This window comes from Girardinichthys multiradiatus, chromosome 20, assembly GCF_021462225.1.
Source record: "Girardinichthys multiradiatus isolate DD_20200921_A chromosome 20, DD_fGirMul_XY1, whole genome shotgun sequence".
Lineage (NCBI taxonomy): Eukaryota > Metazoa > Chordata > Actinopteri > Cyprinodontiformes > Goodeidae > Girardinichthys > Girardinichthys multiradiatus.
Window position 1 is genome coordinate 4,585,611 of NC_061812.1, and position 18,048 is coordinate 4,603,658.

The 18,048-nt window shown below is 40.4% G+C and overlaps 1 protein-coding gene across 1 annotated transcript; it reads left to right on the top strand.

The window, feature by feature from the left end:
• Positions 1-339: 339 nt before the first annotated feature.
• On the top strand, positions 340-13,997 carry LOC124856242 (zinc finger protein OZF-like). The gene is made up of 2 exons (XM_047346536.1): positions 340-697; positions 11,774-13,997. The coding sequence occupies exons 1-2, from the start codon at positions 556-558 to the stop codon at positions 12,976-12,978; spliced, it is 1,347 nt and encodes a 448-aa protein (XP_047202492.1). The 5' UTR covers positions 340-555; the 3' UTR covers positions 12,979-13,997.
• The last annotated feature ends 4,051 nt before the right edge of the window (positions 13,998-18,048 follow it).

Below are 18,048 nucleotides of genomic sequence, written 5' to 3' on the forward strand. Positions count from 1 at the left end.
TGCTTTGTGTGTGAACTGTGTTTTGTAGCAGAGGTACAAAGGGTTTAGACAGAGACAGTTTTCAGTTGAACAACTTTAGCTTAATCATATGCAGGAAACATCTGTGTCTACTCATGGTATAGCTCCACACTCAGACTCACCTCAGACTTGCAACACATGTTGACAGCTGTTTTATTGTCCAACAATAACAAGTACAGTGAGTTAAATGTCATACTTTACTGTTTTTGTCTGCCCTTGCAGTGCACTGATTGGGTAAAATGCCCTTAAATCTAGTGGCTGAGCTCTAAAAAGACAGCCTTTTATGCATAGAATATGCTAAATATGTCACCACACGCATGCGCGTTGCTCGTCTCTTGCACACTGACGTCACCAGAGTTTGGGGAGAAACATCCGTGAAGACTCGGAGTGGTGGGAGCTGAGAACTACGCCTGCAGAGGGATATTTCTCCGTGTGAGGAAGAACAAAGTCTAACTTTGCTTCGCTGAGTTTGGAAGGAAGCTGATCTCTAACTGCTCAGTAACTGTTAAAGGAACATCTGAGGAGAAGCTAACAGAGATGTGGAGGCAGCAGTTCAAACAGTGGCAGAGTGCAGCAGTGGGAGACATTTCCCAAACCGCTAAAAAAGAGGAAGGATTTCAGCGGCTCCACAACACCTTGGAGGCTGGTTTCAACCCCAAAGTTCTGCTGCACAGATTAGGTTTGTATGTTTTCATCTAAGCTACAGTTTAGGAACATTTTAAGGTGACTAACGTATTAGCTTTCTAAAGGCCAAGTGTGCCCCATACACGCAAAACAGGAAACGCTTCTTAACGCGACAGAAACCATCCGCGTCCGCCATATTGTGAGTCCTATCTGATATTAGCAGGGGTCTTCAACTAAAACTTGAAAAGGTCCAGTTGGAGAAAATTTGTTTAAGCAGGGGTCCAGAAAGTTATAAAATGTAACTATTCAATGTAATATATATTTAAGTAGCCTTGTAACTGTCTCATCATCGGCATATGATCAATACCTTACACTTAATTCACTTTAACTCATAAAATGTTTTCACAGTATTTATTGTCGGTATATTGTGACATATCATAGAACTGAACATATGTATAACTGCCCATATGTGCAATTTTCTTTAATTTGCTAAAACAATTTGAGCTACATTTGCAAATAAGACAATATTAATATGATAACTTCATTTTAAGTGTTAAATTCAGAAACTAAAACAAATAGCTGGAATTTTCTCTTTTTGTGTTACATCAACAATCTCAACAGGTTTATAGATAAGAAATTTTAACAACAAGAAGCTCATTTTCTTCATCTTTTGTGTTGAGTTTTCTCCCTTTTTTGCTCAGTGAGAAAACTGAGCTCGAGCTTCCCCTGCCAGAACTTTAAACCTTGGCTTGAATGGAGTCAAAGCCATTCTCATGCACATATGGAGGTGTTCATTAGTGAGTCTTGAACGGCATTTAGTTTTGATAATGTCCATTGCAGAAAAAGCTGCTTCACAGTTGTGTGTGGAGCCAAACATGGTCAGGATGTATATGGCTACTTTCTTCAGACCTGAGAAGGTTGTTTCAGGGACCATTTGGAGCCAGAAAGAGGGAGGGTCAGTTTTTTTCAAACTGCTCTTTCAGAGTCACATCTGCTTGGAGATCAATCAACTGCATCTGGAGAGGCCCATGATCTAGCCATTTAAGGAGCTGTGCCACTTCCTCTGAGAACTTCTTGATATATGATGAGAAATGGGTTCTGAATGAACATGTTGAGCTGCGATCCAAAGTTGATGCTGTCAAAACGGTTTCTGAAGTTTAGAATCATCTTATCAATAAAACCAACAAAGAAAACACACATCTCGCTCCCCCTGAACCTGTTCTTGTATAGTGGGCACACTCTTCCTGCAGGTCTTCCTTGAACACCTCAAGCTTCCTCTGAAAGGAGCGGACGGCTGTCATCAGCTCGGAGACATAATTGTCCCTGTAGTCTCAAATTTAGTTCATTCAGATGGGAGGTAAGAAGGAGGTACCAAAAAAGGAGGTACCGGTACTGAAATAACAGTAAAGGAAATGCCCGCAAAGCGAGCCGAGTGGAGCCGAGTCGGGCCAAATCGAGCCAGTGGGAAAGGGGCACAAGTGTGCTCAATTTTTATTGTTTCTCAACTTTTATTGAAAATTATAAAACATACAGAATAAAATTTTGCTCACAAGTCATCAAGAACAATAATCAACAGACAGGTCAAAAAGAAAAAGATGTCATGAACCAGTTTTTATCCATAGGGTCTTTTCAAGGAGATGCATCTGTAATGTATGATGTTACTGTTTTATTGTGAAAGGCAACGAACTCTCGCTACCGGAAGTCCGAAGCCTTTCACAATAAAACAGTAACATCAAACATTACATTCCCTTTCTTCAGTTATTTCTTAACACATTTTATGCACATATAAATGTATATGTGTGTAGAACAAGAGACCATGTACACACAGGCCTGTAATATAGTAACAGATATTTAGCTTTCTTCAAATGTATAAGAAACAATCCCAACCAAACAATTAACTAACAAGTGAAAGCCATAAAACGCCTCCTTTTAAAGAACCTCGTTGTAAACCAGTCATTCTAAACCAACCATAGCCTAGCTCTTTGTGAGAGTTATAACATAACTAGCTTTAAATCAGTTATATAATGAACTCAGTGTCCACTACCATATTTTCACTCTACGTCTCAATGGAGTTCTGACCAATCTACCCGATCTATTGTGGTAAGGCTGCGTGAACCCAGGCGGCTCAGCACCGTCCTCGCTTTGAGCTGGTGTAGAAGACTGTGTGTATGTCTCAACCTTATCAGCAGAGTCATCACAGTCCAAATCAGCAAACACTTTGCTTAGTGGAGGTCTTTCTGTCTCTTGGCCACCCATTTATTGACAGGTTTTTTTAGCTCCTGAAGAACTGAGTCAAGTGATTTTGCTTCTCTGAACATTTCCAGTTTTTCATCTGAGATGGGTAACAGTGGAATGACCCAATTGATCTGCAGCTCTTTTTTGAGGAGATCCTCTTTGTGCTCTTTAAGGTGAGCATGGCCCAGTGCATCTTCTATGTGAAGCTCTTTCCCAGGCTTGTAGGTGACACACAAGCTGTACTTTTCAAGATGCAGCTGCATCCTTTGCAGCCTCATAGGAGGTTGATGAAGCAGCTTCTTAAAGATGCTCTCCAATGGTTTGTGGTCAGTTTATACTTGGATGAGTTTGTCAAATACATACTGATGGAATGTTTCAGATCCATTCACAATGGCTAACAACTCCTTCTCTATTTGCACATATCTGCCATGACATTCTGTTGGTGCCCTTCAGCCGTACGCCACAGGTCGTTCATCTTGCAGGGTCACAGCTCCGATGACCTTAGAGCTGCCATCAACAGACAGTTTCATAGGTTTGGTGACATCATAATACTTCAGAGTGGGAGCTCCAGTGATGAGTTTCTTTAACATTTCAAAGCTTTGTTGTTGTTGATCCTCCCAATAAATTTCTGCTTCAGCCTGGAGCAGCTTTCTTAGCGGTGCAGAAACCTCAGACAGGTTTAGAATCAATTTTGCCAGATACTGCACCATTCCCATGAACCACATCAATCCTGGCTTCTCTACTGGTGTTGGCATTTACACAATGGCTCAGATCTTTTCATCATCAGGTCTCAGACCTTCTGCACTTAGTGTGTGGCCTTTATATTTGACCTCTGTCATTCTGAATTTGCATTTGATTCTGTTGAATCTGCTGCTACTGCAGCTCTACCTCATCTGTTGTCATTTGATACACATATATTACTGCACTAAAATGTATTTTTCTCATTTGTGACACTTCAGTTAAATGTTACCGAGCCCGCGAGGGGACATGGGGGAGTTTTTTTTCTTTTGCGTCCCCACGCATTACTTTTGCGTTCGCTCGCAATAGTCTTTGCATTATCTCGCAATACATTGTGGGAGAGTTTCCAAACCAGATAACTGCAAAAATGGAACAAACACTAGACCCGTTTTTGAGATTTATTGAGTTTTATTTTGAAATCGGCCTTAAATAAAAGGGTCTTCAATCAGACTTAAAGACAGTTTTTATCCACAAGCTGTCAAACTACTGAACTCTGGACAATAATACTGCACAAAACCACATCTGTGACACTTTATATGCTTATTGCTGCTGCATGATGTGTACTTAGTGCTTTTGTTTTTGTAGTGATTTGAACGGTTCTTCTTATCCTAAGCATTTAATCGCATTGTTGACTGTATGTGACCCTGCATATGACAAATAAACCATACCGATGCCATATCAGTGTTTGTTTTGTGAGCAGTTTGTCATCTGTGCTGCTGTTCCAAAATGCACAGCTTTCTCGAGGTGATTAACAACATTGCGTGGGGACGCAAAAGAAAAGAAATCCCCCATGTCCTCTCGCGGGCTCCATACAATATCACTTTAAAATGAAGTTGGAAAAAATTAAGCAATGATATTATTTTGTCATATTTTTCAGAGAATAACAGAAAAGTTGCGGGTATATCATGATATATATCGTTATTGTGATATAAAATAGTCTATATCGTGATATGTTTTTTTCCATATCGTCCAGCACCTACCTTTTATTTTTTGACTTTTGCAACTTCAGCACTGCTTAACAATTCATAGAGTTCATTCATGGAAAACATCCACCTGCATCTACATTAGCATTTAACAAGAAGAAAACTCCAGCAGAACAAGAGTCAGACTCATCTTGCACAACCGACTGGGAGTCTGAGAGAAAAGAGCAGGGACACAAAAAGAACACAGAAGCACTAATCCAGCAATACTTTCTATGTGAAAGAAAAGTAAAACGTTAAAGGCCCAGTAGCTCTCTCAGTCGGTTCATCTAGTAGAGAAAGACAGCTAAGCAGTTAAACTGTCTAAATCTAAGTCTGACAGTATGATAGAAAGCACACTTAGTCACAGTAAAAGGTCAGACAGTAGCTATGTCTAGGAGAGGCTGGGGTTAAACATCTGTATCATCTGTTGATGGAGAACATTAGGTTTTTGGCGGCAGCTGCTTGGCCGATGTCCCCCTCCAGGAAGGTGCCACAGCTAAATACAGAGCCAAGCCAGGTATAGCTTCTAGAAAGAGAAAAAACAGAGAGAGAACATAAAGTTAAAAGCTGAAATAACAGCAAATTGGAGAGTAGTATGAGAATGTAGCAGATTGAGTGAAAGTGGTCAATATGTCCTCCAGCAGTCTAAACCTATAGCACCATAACTACAGACCATGGATAACCTAAGCCACTCTAACTATAAGCTTTATCAAAAAGGAAAGTTTTAAGCCTAGCCTTAAAAGTAGACAGTGTGTCTGCCTCATGGACTAAAACTGGAAGCTGGTTCCACAGGAGAGAAAAATAAAACAATTAAATGTGGCTTACTGAACATAAGATCTCTCTCTTCAAAGATATTGCTAGTTAGTGACCTGATTTGTGACAATCAGATTGATTTACTTTGCCTCACAGAAACCTGGCTGCAGCAAGAGAATTATGTTACTATAAATGAGTCAACTCCTACTAATTATTTAAATTTTCACATTCCTCGAATTACTGGGCGAGGATGAGTAGCAACCATCTTTCAGTCGGATTTATTGATTAGCACCAAACCAATCAATAGCTACAACTTTTTTGAATATTTAATCCTTAGTTTTCCTCATCCAAATTGCAAAGCACTAAAGCCTCTTCTGTTTGTTGTTTTGTACCGTCCACCAGGCCCTTACTCTCAATTTTTAGATCAGTTTTCAGACCTTTTATCTGATTTAGTGTTAAATACAGATAATGTTATTATAATGGGGGATTTTAACATTCATGTAGACGCTGAAAGTGATAGCCTAAATATAGCGTTTAATGCTATCTTAGACTCAATTGGCTTTGATCAAAACATTAACAAACCTACCCACCTTTGTCTTCATTCTCTGGACCTTGTGCTGACATATGGCATTGAGTGTAAAGACATAACAATATTCTCTCATAACCCTGTCCTGTCTGACCATTTCTTAATAACCTTTGAGTTTAATTTAACCGAGTACTCCACACCTGAAAGAAAATTTCATTATAGTAGATCATTATCAGGCGATGCTGTAACAACCTTTAAAGAATCTGTTCCACTTTTAATTTCCTCATTATCACTGAAAAGCACAGTGGAGGGCAATAATTCTGTTTATGCCCCTTCACAAATTGATTATTTTGTTCATAGTGTTTCTTCATCATTGCGTGATGCATTAGACAATGCAGCCCCCTTGAAAAAGAAGGTAATCATTAATAGGAGGCTAGCTCCTTGGTTTAATTCAGAGCTGTGTACTTTAAAGCACAATGTTAGAAATTTGGAGAGAAAATTGCGCTCTACACAACTAGAGGATTCCTACTTAATCTGGAAAAATAGCCTACTGTTGTATAAAAAGACACTTCGCCAAGCTAGAACAGCTTATTTCTCATCATTAATAGAAGAGAACAAGAATAATCCTAGGTTTCTCTTTAGTACAGTTGCTAAACTTACACAGAGTCATTGCTCTGTTGAGCCATCCATTCTCTTAGCAGCCATGACTTTATGGGATTCTTCTTAAATAAAATTGATTCTATTAAAAAAAAATCTTTGACATACTCCCGAAGATGATTACTTCATCCTCAGCAAGTGAGACAACATTGGAAATAGCTGCAGAACCTGATTTGTGTTTGGACTGTTTTGATCCTGTGAAGCTTCCTGAGTTATCAGAAATATTAGCTTCATCTAAACCTTCAACTTGTATGTTAGACCCAATCCCAACCAAATTATTTAAGGAAGTGTTCCCTCTGATTACCAGCCCCATTTTAGATATGATTAATCAATCCTTAGTAAATGGATATGTACCACAGGCTTTTAAGTTAGCTGTAATTAAACCTTTACGTAAGAAACCTTCGCTTGATCGAGATGAGTTGAAAAATTACAGACCTATATCCAATCTTCCATTCTTATCTAAAATGCTTGAGAAAATGGTTGCTAATCAAATGTGTGAGCATTTATACAGCAATGACTTGTTTGAAGAATTTCAGTCAGGTTTCAGAGCTCATCATAGCACTGAAACAGCTCTGCTGAAAGTCACTATTGATATTCTTATGGCCTCAGATAATGCACTTGTGTCTGTTCTGGTCCTGCTAGATCTCAGTGCTACATTTGATACAGTTGATCACAAAATTCTCTTAGAAAGGCTGGAATATGCTGTAGGGATCAGGGGAACAGCGCTAGGCTGGTTTAAATCTTATCTGTCTGACTGATTCCAGTTTGTTCATGTAAATGATAAATCATCTTTAAACTCCAGGGTTAATTGTGGAGTACCACAGGGCTCAGTACTTGGGCCAATTCTCTTTACTATATATATGCTTCCAATAGGTCCAATTATCAGGCAGCATAGGATAGATTTTCACTGTTACGCTGATGACACTCAGCTTTACTTATCCATAAATCCTGATGAGCCCAACCAGTTAGATAGACTACAAGCATGTCTTGAAGATATAAAAACTTGGATGACGTAAAATTTTTTGCTTCTAAATTCAGACAAGACAGAAGTTGTCGTCTTTGGACCGGAGTCTTTAAAAAAGAAACTGCTTAGTCAATCACTCAACCTGGATGGCATTAAATTGACCTCTGATAATAAAGTAAAAAACCCTGGTGTTATTTTTGACCAGGACATGTCATTAAATCCCATATTAAACAGGTTTCTAGGATTTCCTTCTTTCATCTCCAGAACATTGCCAAAATTAGAAACATCCTGTCCAGGAGTGACGCTGAAAAACTAGTCCATGCATTTGTTACTTCAAGGCTGGACTATTGTAATTCGTTACTATCAGGATGTCCACAAAATGCAGTTAAAAGCCTTCAGCTGATTCAAAATGCTGCAGCAAGAGTTCTGATGAAAATTAAAAAGAGAGATCATATTTCTCCTATTTTAGCTTCCCTTCATTGGCTCCCTGTTAAATCCAGAATAGAATTTAAAATTCTCCTCCTCACATATAAAGCTCTTAATGATCTAGCTCCATCATACATCAGAGATCTGATTGGTCCATATGTTCCTAACAGAGCACTTTGTTCTCAGACTGCAGGTTTACTGGTGGTTCCTAGAGTCTCTAGAAGTAGAATGGGAGGCAGATCCTTTAGTTATCAGGCTCCTCTCCTGTGGAACCAGCTCCCAGCTTTAGTCCGTGAGGCAGACACCCTGTCTACTTTTAAGGCTAGGCTTAAAACTTTCCTTTTTGATAAAGCTTATAGTTAGAGTGGCTTAGTTTATCCTGAGCTATCTTCCTTATTTTTTACCTCCGTCTTCTTCCCTCCCTGTTGGTTGGAGTAAGGGGGAGTCAGGTTTAGCCTAAACTGGCTCAGTTATGGTTGAGGTGCAAACACACCCTCCATTTCTGCTACCTGTATGACCCCTTCTCTTTTCCAATGGTTATAATCAGACTGACAGAGAGAGGTATCCCAATCATTGTGGTTTTTAGTATAACAATGACCATCAGTGGGACCCTTTGTGGGGTTCGTTGAGACGACGTTGTTGTAAATAAGCGCCATTTAACTAAATGATCTAAACTGAAACTATCTGTGTAGTTATGCTGCTATAGGCTTAGGCTGCTGGAGGACATAATGACCACTTTCACCCTCTGCACTACATTCTCACACTACTCTCCAATTTTGCATTATTTGCTGTTATTTCAGCTTTTAACCTTGTTCTCTCTTTTCTCTTCCTAGAAGCTACACCTGGCCTGGCTCTGTGTCTGCCTGTGACACCTTTCTGGAGAGGGGAATTGTCCGAGCTTCTGCTGGCAACAACTTAATGCTCACCCTCTACCGATGATCCACATAGCCCTGTCTTTTAGTGTTTAACCCTTTCTCTCTCCTAGACATGGAAATTGACTGAGCTTCTACTGTGACTAACTCTATGTGCTCTCTTTCAGACTCTAACCTTGAAAACTGGTTCAGAGTTTGTCTGTTCTTTCTTTCTAGGTGAAATGACTAAAGGAGCTGCATCCATTAACATTTACTTTTCCTTCCCATAGAAAGGACTCATGGATCAGTGCTTCTGTGTTCTCTTTGTGTCTCCGCTCTGTTCTCTCAAACCCCCAGTCGGTCGTGGCAGATGGCCGCTCACACTGAGCCTGGTTCTGCTGGAGGTTTCTTCCTGTTAAAAGGGAGTTTTTCCTCTCCACTGTCACTACATACATGCTCAGTATGGGGGATTGCTGCAAAGTCAACGCTAGTGACTGTCCACTGTCTCTACATGCTCATCCAGGAGGAGGGAATGCTGCAAGTCACAGACTGGATGCAATCTGCTGGGTTTCCTTAGATAGAAAAACTTTTTATCCAATTTGAATAAATAACTAACTCCGACTGCACTGTTCAATTGTTAGGATTAATTGGAATGTATGAACCTGACTTTTGTGAAGTGCCTTGAGACAACATGTGTTGTGAATTGGCGCTATATAAATAAAACTGAATTGAGAGGAGCCTGATAACTAAAGGATCTGCCTCCCATTCTACTTCTAGAGACTCTAGGAACCACCAGTAAACCTGCAGTCTGAGAACAAAGTGCTCTGTTAGGAACATATGGACCAATCAGATCTCTGATGTATGATGGAGCTAAATCATTAAGGGCTTTATATGTGAGGAGGAGAATTTTAAATTATATTCTGGATTTAACAGGGAGCCAATGAAGGGAAACTAAAGTAGGAGAAATTTGATCTCTCTTTTTAATTGTCATCAGAACTCTTGCTGCAGCATTTTGAATCAGCTGAAGGCTTTTAACTGCATTTTGTGGACATCCTGATAGTAAAGAATTACAATAGTCCAGCCTTGAAGCAACAAATGCATGGACTAGTTTTTCAGCGTCACTCCTAGATAGGATATTTCTAATTTTGGCAATGTTCCGGAGATGAAAGAAGGAAATCCTAGAAACCTGTTTAATATGGGATTTAAATGACATGTCCTGTTCAAAAATAACACTTTTTTTTACTTTATTACCGGAGGTCAATTTAATGCTGTCCGCATTAATTGACTAAGCAGTCTCGATTTTCTACAAAAACAACTTCTGTCCTGTCTGAATTAAGAAGGTCTGTAATTTTTCAAGTCATCTCGATCAAGTGAAGGTTTCTTAAGTAAAGGTTTAATTACAGCTACCTTAAAATCCTGTGGTACATATCCATTTACTAAAGATAGATTAATCATATCTAAAATGGGGCTGGTAATCAGAGGGAACACTTCCTTTAATAATTTGGTTGGGATTGGGTCTAACGTACAAGTTGAAGGTTTAGAAGAAGCTAATATTTTTGATAACTCGGGAAGCTCCACTGGACCAAAGCTGTTCTACAGTTACTTCCAATGCTGTCTCACTTACTGAGGATGAAGTAATCATGTTCAGCAGGATGCCAAATCCAACAGTCATTACCGCTGAGAGCTAAAAGAATGGATTAACTCCTTTTGGACAGTATAGATTTTTGTCTTTGAACTCTCCCACCGATGCCATTGTAACCCCAGGTCTGTCTTATTCTTCAATCATCAACGCTGACCTTCAATAAGGGAAGTGTGTCCCACAGATTTTTAGATACCTGTGCTCTTTTCTGACCTCTGAGATGAATTGTTGTAGAGTAATTTTGGTAGACCAGCCACTCCTGGGTCTTTTGTGGAAAATGGCTCTGACTGTGGTTATCTGGAGTCCCTACTCCTTAGAAATGGTTTTATAACCCTTGCTAGATGGATAGATTTCAATGACTTTGTAATGGACCAGGAGAAACGTGGTATTTACATTTCAGGAGTATGCTCTATTTTCACAGTGATCCATCAGAAACACTTTTTCCACCAGCATTATAGAGCAGTTAGTTCTTTTTCTCTAAGAGAAGACTCAACAAAGCTGAGAGACGAGGACACAGCACAGTTTATGTCAAGGCAACAGCTATCTGTTATGAGGGGAGGCAGCAGCCAGATCATAAAGGCAACTATGGCTGTTTCTTTTTTCTCCCTTGAGCTGAAGCTTCTTAAATTTCGCTGAGGTTGTTGCTTTTTATGTTCTCTGTGAAAATCAAACATGTTGCATTCAAAGATGGCATTAGTAAAGTAAACAACCATTCTATTCAGACATTTCTGCTGATAATTATCTGCAGCAGGGATTCGGTTTTACCCCGTGTCTGGCCAAATCAACGATTGGTTGTATATGGGTATGAAGTAACACGATCTAGTTATCGCGTATGACCCAGTTTCCACTGCTGCGGCCATGATCCTTCCTAAAGCTTTGCCGGACCAAGCTTTTCTCATGCTGTTTGAACCTGACCCATTGCTTGTTTTCTCGTACCTCCTTGTCCTTGATTGTTTCCTCTCCACTGTCTCTACATGCTCATCTAGGAGAAGCAAATGCTGCTAGTCAGTGACTCCATGCATTCAGCTAGGTTTCCTTAGATAGAAAGGTTTTTAACCAATTTAAATAATAAATTGAAATTGACTGCATTGTTAGATAACTGGGGTCTTTGCTTTTACCAATTGTACCATTGTGCAAAATTATGGTATCATAAAATCTTTATATAGGCCATCAGCTATCTTAAGCAGCTGATATTTATTTGCATATAGAAAGGCAATTTGTGAATAATGCAACAATAAAGGAAATTTGAGAAAACTGTAATTAATTGAAAGAATTAAATATTACCACAGCACCTAAATATCTTTATTAAAAAGCCACTTAGTCCAGGTTGAAGTCAAAATACTTTCTAATAAGCATGATGTGTTTCAATGTTTCCTGCAGATGTTAAGCAGATGCTGATGGTTAAAGAAAAAGCTGCTGTAAACCACAGAGTTTGTGCTGACCTACATGACCCAAAGCCCCTCCACATAAAGAAGGAACAGGAGGAAGTCTGCACCAGTCTGGAGGGAGAGCAGCTTAATGGGGAGGAGATTGATGCCATCAGCTTTCCAGTCACTGCTATTCCAGTAAAGAGTGTGGATGATAAACAGTCCCCTCTGCTGTTACAGCTTCATCAAGACCAAATTAGAGGCAGAGAGCTTGAAGAAGAGAACTATGGAGAAGAATCCATCTGGATACGAGATCACGAAGATTGTTGCATTTCCTCAGAGGCTAAAGTCACTGAGAAGGAAGAAGAGGATGATGAATCTGGACTGAAAACTAAGGACATGGACAATGACTGGAAGGAGAGCAGATATCCTGAGTTAGATGGAAACATTGTTAACAAACCTTTTAGCTCCTCTGACTTTGCTGGACAGCATGTTCACAGTCACTCTATTCAGAAACACATGACAGATTTAGAAAAAGGTTCTTCAAGCTCTTTGGATAATAAATGTTTTACGGAGAATAAAAAGGTGGGCTCAATAAAGAAAGTCCAGGCTGGAGTGAAGTTGAGCTGTAAAGAGTGTAGTAAAATATGTAATGGAAAATATGCTTTAAACACACACATGAGAGTCCACACGGGAGAGAAACCTTTCTGTTGTGATCTTTGTGGACATAGATGTACCCGAAGAGGAAATTTAAACGCACACTTGAGATGTCACACGGGGCAGAAACCTTTCTTTTGTGATCTTTGTGGACATAAATTTACCCATAAAGCCAATTTAAACACACACATGAGAATCCACACGGGGCAGAAACCTTTCTGTTGTGAAGTTTGTGGACAAAAATTTACGAGAAAAGACAATTTGAATACACACATGAGAATCCACACTGGTCAGAAACCTTTCTGTTGTGATGTTTGTGGACATAAATTTACCCATGAAGCCAGTTTAAACACACACATGAGATTCCACACGGGGCAGAAACCTTTCTGTTGTGAAGTTTGTGGACAAAGATTTACGAGACAAGACAATTTGAATACACACATGAGAATCCACACTGGTCAGAAACCTTTCTGTTGTGAAGTTTGTGGACAGAGATTTACCCAAAAAGATCATTTGAACAAACACGAGAGTGCACACAAGAGAGAAACCTTTCTGTTGTGATGTTTGTCGACATAAATTACCAATGAAGCCAGTTTAAATACACACGAGAGTACACACTGCAGGTAATCTATGAATTCTAGTGGCTAATCTATGAATAATAAAACTGCAGTTTGCTTTGATATATATGTGCATTTACGTTAAAGGCAACAGTCTTCAATCGTTGGTTTCAGGATTTCTGTTGTGGCTGATTTTTGTATTTTAATCTTTAAAAAATGTTAAGTTGCGGATTAGTTGTATAACTGGTAGTTTCTTTTCCACTCGTGTCTGTCCACTGTATTTAATCTATTGTTCAGATTGAGTTTTATCACAGGTGTGTTTTCTGTACATGTGAACGCTTTGGTTTCTAATACACAATCAGAGGACCTTGGAGTCATTGAGTCGACCATAAACTCCTCCAAATACCAGAGTAGTTTTGAGTCAGGATAAAGTCAGCTGTAGCTTGGACCAAAGTGGGTTATCAACAGAACTATGATCCCAGACACAGAAGCAAATCTACAATAGATCAGCTAAAGAAAACAATCAAGTCGCTGCAATGGCCTAGTTAAAACCCAGACCAAATCAGATTGAACTACTAAGATCTCACCAGAGTTGTGCAGAAGTAAATTTTTCCGAACCTCAATGAAATGAAATAGAGTAATGAGGGCAAAGATAATTTCTTTGTGTGTGTGCTTTTAGTCCTCTCATCCCTGAGTCGGTCACAGCAGATGGGTATTCATGCAGACCTGGGTTCTGTTGAGAGTTTCCTCCTGTTAAAACTGAGTTTTTCCTTCCTGCTCTCTCCACATGTTTGCTCTGTATGAGATTTTCATCAAAGTCAATGCCTTTATGCAGCTGGCTGAACTTCCTTAAAAGGAGAACTGTTTACCAATTGCAATAATATCCTGAATTTTATTTGCCTTACAACTAGGTTTGAATCATTTTGTGTGTAATTGACTTAAGTCTGTGTTTTTGTCACTGGTTTCAAAAAGTTTTTATGTAATTTTATGTAAGATCAATAAAAAAATCTTATTTTAACAGAAGCGTCAGTCTTCTGAAAAGGCTGTCTATTTTTATGCACTCAGTACTTTAGCAATAATTACTGCATCGATGCGCCATGGAAGCTTTGACCAAAGTGGATCATGTGGAAGCTTAAAGCTTTGTCTGGTAGATTAAAAGTGTTATTGTTTTCACCATATGTAAAGATGAGTTTTGTGAAGATTGTTCTGGGTATAAGGGAAAGGTCACTCTATGCAGCATGCAAGGCCCTTCTGGGAACACATTAGATAAGGAAAAGTTTTTGGCATCAGGAATGACTGATGGCCTTGTTATTGTAGAAGCAAACTTGCAGACTGGATGGAAACAGTTCAGCCGGCAAGACTCATGATATCCTGAATCCTGCCAGGTCACTTTGACATTAGTTCAGCAGTCCAGTCCAGGGAGAGGTTTGTGTTCCCCCGTCCGGAGAGCGGGGCCTGGGCGGCTCTGATTCGGGCCCACATCTGTTAATTCTTACATTACTCCTCACCTCTCATCACCTCTTATTTGGCACCCCAAACGACAATACTCAGTCAGAGATCATTTATACTTTCCCACAAGTTTATTAAAACTAACCTGAATTCAGAGGAGACATCACACTTAAGGTGCGTTCACACCGAACGCGGATTCTGCGAATATTTTGCGTCATTTGTGTGCTGTTGCTCACTTCACATTCCACGTGAACTCCACGTTGCCAACTGGCAACAAACGGCAACGCTTTGCCGTTTCATAAAATAGGAGGAGCTTCTATCTGCTGCTTGCTGGTGTCAACTGAACATGGGGGACATGGATTTCACGGACCTAATTACTGTGTTTTTCCTGTGGAGAGCCGAAAAATGCCGTCGACGTCCCTGGGTTCACCAGATTCTTCAGGGATGGGAACAGTTCGGAGAGTACCACCACCTACTCCAGGAGCTGCGTCTGGATGACGGTCAATTTCAGCGGTACTTCTCCGCGTTGGGAGACAAATCAGCCTCCGGGACACCAACTACCGGCCCTGTATCCCCACTGCTGAACGCCTGTCCATCTGTCTTCGGTGAGTAAATAAATCTCAGTTCGATAAAAAAACAGCCGACTTTTAATGTCCACATCTCCTAAATATAAGATATTTGTGCCTAAACATAACCAGGCCAGGTCATTTCATTACTTGTCTCGGTAAAAGTAATTAGTTGAGTCATACAACTCTGGCTTGCCGCACACCGCCACTATGATTTGGTCCACCATCTTCACTGATAACCGCTTCTTCTCCGCTGCTGTCCTTCACCCTACATCACAGGCACATTCAGTCCCTGATTGGTTGACGTGACGCGAATTTAGGAAAAAGTTCTGATTTTTCAACTCGTCCATCGCTCCCTCTTCGCTCGGCGCGCCTACCGCACCGCGCCCTTCGTCTCCTTCGCACCATCTCGCGCCGCTCCGCTCCTGAACACGCCTCTACATAGGGATAACATGTAAATCGGCCGCTCCTATCACAGAATCCACGTTCAGTGTGAATGCACCATTACACTGCTACCTGGAAACGTCTGTGTTGTCTGACTTGGGCTGGTCCATTACATTTATACCCCACGTTGCTGTGCAGCACCTTTTTTTTCAGTTACATACACAATCATTCTATCTGTGGATGTCTACCCAGCAACAGCATCAAAGAAACAGACATACATTTCATCATTTAATTAATGATGCACACATCTTCAGGAAGTTTCAGGAGTGGAATAGTTATCAGAAGTTCCGGCCAGCAGAGAGAGGAGTGGCACACCTCCCCACATACACTCCTTGCTCCTCATGATACAGACAGAAAACACCTGCAAGCCTTAACTTTGAATAATGCACACTCATCATGTTATGATACTAGAGTCTAATGTTAAGGTTTTTTCTAACTATCAAAAGCATAACTAAAACTCCTAATTAAAATCAATCTATAAGCAGCAAAGTCCCAAATATATCTTAGTCTTAGTTACTAATAATAAGGCATTTATATTTCCACAATTTCCCCCTTTTGATCTCCACTAGGAGATCACTCCACATAGGGTGCAGCCATCTCCAGCCCCTGAAGTTCGTCCATCAAAGCACACATCTGATAAGTAGGAGGTTTAAATTCAGCATGGTTTTAAAATGAGTATTGTGCACACCCAGTGTTTAACCTGGTTCCAAGACAGGAATAGACCTAAATAATAAAGTGCTTGGTGTTGATATTGATTTCTCTCCAAAAATTAAGCCACCTTGCAGGGAAATAGCTTTTTTTTTTTTAAAGATATTGTTTCGGCACTATTGGCCTTTTTATTTATTTTTTGACAGTAGGAAGACAGGAAAGAAGGGTAGAAAGAAGGGGAGACATTCGGCAAAAGTCACCGGGCCCGGGATTCGAACCCAGGACAGCCGCTTCGAGGACAGTAGCCTCTGCACATGGTCGTGGGCTTAACCCCTACTACATCAACGCCGTGCCCAGAAATAGCTATTTTTATATATAAAAAACATGTTAGAAAAGGTACGTAGTGACCTTGGGATTAAGTAGCAGGTGGAGTTTGGTCGAGGTGAGATTGTGCCTCGTGATGCCTGCAGGGCAAAAAAGCGCTGGAAAAGGCCACAGCTGTTAAAATTTTTCATGTACACGATTTGGTTGCATTTACTTTATTTGATTACTTTTTTACACTAAAAATAAATAAATATATTTTAAACAAATGGATAACAAAATTTGAAGAAGAAACAGTAGGGAAACCGCTGGCATTGGGAGACACTAAAGCAGTTTGGGAACAGTGTCTTGGGACTCCAACCATGGAGAACATTTTGAAACAAAATTATGGTTGAAAGCTTCGTCATCGAGCAGATGGAATTGAATTCAATGTATTTCGAAATGCGCTCTGGAAAGAACTGCGCAGAGAATACCCAGCAAGGGTAGACCCCAGAGTGCTGAAAGGGGAACCACTCGGTGATAACGAGAACCCAGCGACGTACATCTCTAAACAATTGGAAAGATGGAACCAGGATGCGGAACAGGACATTGACAAGAGTCCTCTATTCAAGATCTTATTTCGGAATACCATCATTGAGAGTATGCCAGCACCTGTGCGGAGCAAACTCGAAGATGTTGTTGCTCTGACATCAATGCCACACAAAGAGTTTAGAGATCATGTAGTACCCAATGTACAAAAATACAGAAAAGAGGAGCAGAAGCTCAATGAACAAGACAAAAATATACAAATAAAGCTGGCCCAAATGCAACTTGGAGAGCTTCAGGGAAACGTTAAAGCCAAAACCCCACGCTGTGATGGTGAAAGGGGAAGAACACACCTGCACCTCATCTACAACACCTACAGCACCTTTTCCTGATGTGGCACATCCATCACAGGCAGGTCCTCGAAACTTTCCAACAGCCCCACCACTGCATCCGGTAGTAAATGTTTATCCTTCGGCGTGGAATCCACGACCATTTGAAGCTCGAGGAAGAAAACAAAGAGGATCCCCATGGGCAAACAGGGGGCGAAATGCTGCACCCGGAATACCTGGGAGATGCTGGACATGCAATGAACCCAGACATCGTGCTGAACAATGCTACCGAAGACAGGATCCATACATGGAGCGTCCGCGTAGCGGGCCCAGGCCAGGTCCTCCCAGTGGTCCAAATAACACGCCATATTTTGGCGGCTGGCTGAGCTTCCTTAAATGGAAAACTGTTTACCAATTGCAATAATATCCTGAATTTTATTTGTCTTATTTGTCTTACAACTAGGTTTGAATTATTTTTATGTAATTGAATTAAGTCTGTGTTTTTGTCACTGCTTTCAAAAAGTGAAATATTTCAGTTGCTGCAAGGGCCTCATTAAACACCAGAACCTGATTGAAATTCTAGCATCTCACCAGAGCTGTGCAGATATTGATGTCTGCAAACTCACTCAAATCAATAGTGGAAAGATGGCCAAGATTATTTATGTGTTTGTGTATCAGCTTTCAAACTTCTAGACCCCCAGTTGTTCAGCCTGTGGTTCTGCTGAGGTGTTCTGGAGGCCCAGGTTGCTTTGATAGCGGCCTTCAGGTCATCTGCATTAATTGGTTCTGGTG